The sequence below is a fragment of the Centruroides sculpturatus genome, unplaced genomic scaffold (assembly GCF_000671375.1).
Source record: "Centruroides sculpturatus isolate CEXI.00-Female unplaced genomic scaffold, Cexi_2.0 scaffold5683, whole genome shotgun sequence".
In the NCBI taxonomy this organism is placed as follows: Eukaryota; Metazoa; Arthropoda; class Arachnida; order Scorpiones; family Buthidae; genus Centruroides; species Centruroides sculpturatus.
Genome location: NW_019390196.1, coordinates 1 through 2,247, shown reverse-complemented (window position 1 = coordinate 2,247; position 2,247 = coordinate 1). Strand labels below are relative to the sequence as shown.

General features: G+C 32.5%; 1 protein-coding gene across 1 annotated transcript; it reads left to right on the top strand.

The window, feature by feature from the left end:
* Positions 1 to 1,181: 1,181 nt before the first annotated feature.
* Positions 1,182 to 1,939, top strand: LOC111617430 (uncharacterized protein DDB_G0271670-like; the record flags this gene model as incomplete). Its single annotated transcript, XM_023358724.1, has 1 exon — positions 1,182 to 1,939. A coding segment is annotated over one exon (758 nt), but the record flags the coding sequence as incomplete, so codon positions are not given.
* Positions 1,940 to 2,247: the final 308 nt, after the last annotated feature.

Genomic DNA, 2,247 nt, shown 5'->3' with positions numbered 1-2,247 from the left:
AAACAGATACATAAATCGTAAATTTAAGGAAAATAAATTCTAGAGCCTTTTCTGTACCTGGTGCATCTCTCTCATTCATTAAATTTAGTTGTAAATGATGCTACCAAAGTAACGGTTAATTTTTTAACATAATACGAGAATTGTACACATTTTTTTCTACATCCCCTTAAAGATGGGACATACGAAATCATAATATCACTGGTTTGACACTGAAATCCATGAGTAATATAAAATTGGAGAGCGGAATAAATATATCAAATATTTTAATGGATTTTTTAACTCTCATCAACTATACAGAACTATCGTAAAAACATACCAGTAAATTCTTATCAGTTGGGTTAAGTTATAAATCTACTCGTTATTCACGTAATCAGCCAGACATCTAGTGGGTGGGTGGCTAACAGCCCGGAGCCAGTCCCGGATAGAATTGGAAGTGTTGGAATGTGTAGCATCAACTGAAGGTTGTAGGCTTCCAATGGTTAAACCGGGTGAGGTTGGTGCTCTGTAAAGCGCGTGCACGAATCTGGCTTTTTGGAATCTGAAAATACAGAGATTCCACTCTGCCACTAATATTTGAATATACAATAGCGATCTTTTTTTTTTTTCACGTGTAGTATAGGAATTTGTAATAAGATACATAATGCGGTTATAATAAAATATTGTGCGATTATTTTCATATAATTAAAATTAATATGTATTTATTTTTTTATAAAATACAAGGAAAGCGGTGCTTCCACCGCTTCTAATGACGGCATGCCATTGGTTCTTCTGGATCTATCACTGGTAGAATCTATAGTTAATCTTACTATGAAGGTTATTCTCACATATCTAGCTTTCATATCTGAACTCCTTCTCAGTTTTTTCAGTTTTATTTTGTAGGATAATTCCTCTAATGTTCTTTTTAATTCTTGCACCTATTCACTATTTAATATTTCTCCTACACTGAAGATGAATTCATAAACCTGAAAAGGTGCATTTTTATTTTAATAGAAGTTCCATTAAAGCAGATGTTTGATTTGTTCATTATAAAATTATTTTTCTAGATTTTTATGCAATATTTTATGACCAGAAATATTATAAATTTATATTATATTTTCTTGATTGTTGTTAGTATATTATTGTATTTTCTATTATTTATAAATTAAAATCTGTCATTACATTAAGATGATATTTTGTTGTAGAAAAAAGACAGCAACATTAAAACAATTCCCGCTTTCAAGCCCATTCCTGCTGATAATGCCACACCAGAACCGAGTCCTGAAAAACACTCTCCGCCACGTCCCGAAGCAAAAGACAAAGGTCGTGGAAGAGGCGAAAGAAAATCAAAATCTCACATGATGTCACCAACTGTCATGCCGTCTGCTGCTGCTGCTCCGCCGCCACCTCCTCCTCCTCCCCCTTCCGAAGTTTCATGTAACAATGAGAATGCAGAGGGATCTTCTGCTATAGGTGAAGTGATATCTATATCACAAAGTGATAATAGCAATGCCAGTAGCTGTAATCTAGAAGTAAATGGTCAATTAAGTAATGATACCACAATTAAATCAGACACTACAGCTGCTGTTAGTAGCACTAGTAGCATTGGTAGTAAATTTACTACAGCAAATTTTACAGAAACTGTTATTACTCATAATGGTAGTCCTGTGTTTGGATCTGATAAGCACAAGAAGAAGAAGTCCATTTCTTCAAATGTTGATAATCAAGGAAAAGCATCACAGTCTCCAGCCACTCAAGTATCTTCATCTTCGTCGACTCCTTCGACAACCACCACCACGTCCAGTCCGACACCGACTTTCAGTAGTATGTATGAAAATTTCATAACAACTGAGTTAGGATCTGGAAACAGAAATAATCATGAAAATCAACAGTCAAATAAACGTTCTCACAATGGTTCAATAGAGAAAGGAGAAAGAAAGAAACATAAGAAAAATAATGCAAGGTACAGATTCAGTAATGCAATTTCGTTTGTTATAATTCTAGATGCATAGTAATATTAATAAAAATATAATTGTTATATAATATAAACATTAGAAATTTTTAATATTGTTTCACTAAGAAAAGGTTTTTAATTTCATAAAATCCAAACAGCTTACTTTCAGTCTGTGTAACCTATAAAGTCTTTAAGATCAGTAAAAAATTATTAGACATTTATACTGTTTAAGAAAAACACCAATTAACAATATAAAGAAATTGCTTTTTGCCCTTGGTATAATTAAATTAATTAACAATGTTATTTCATGTTAATTG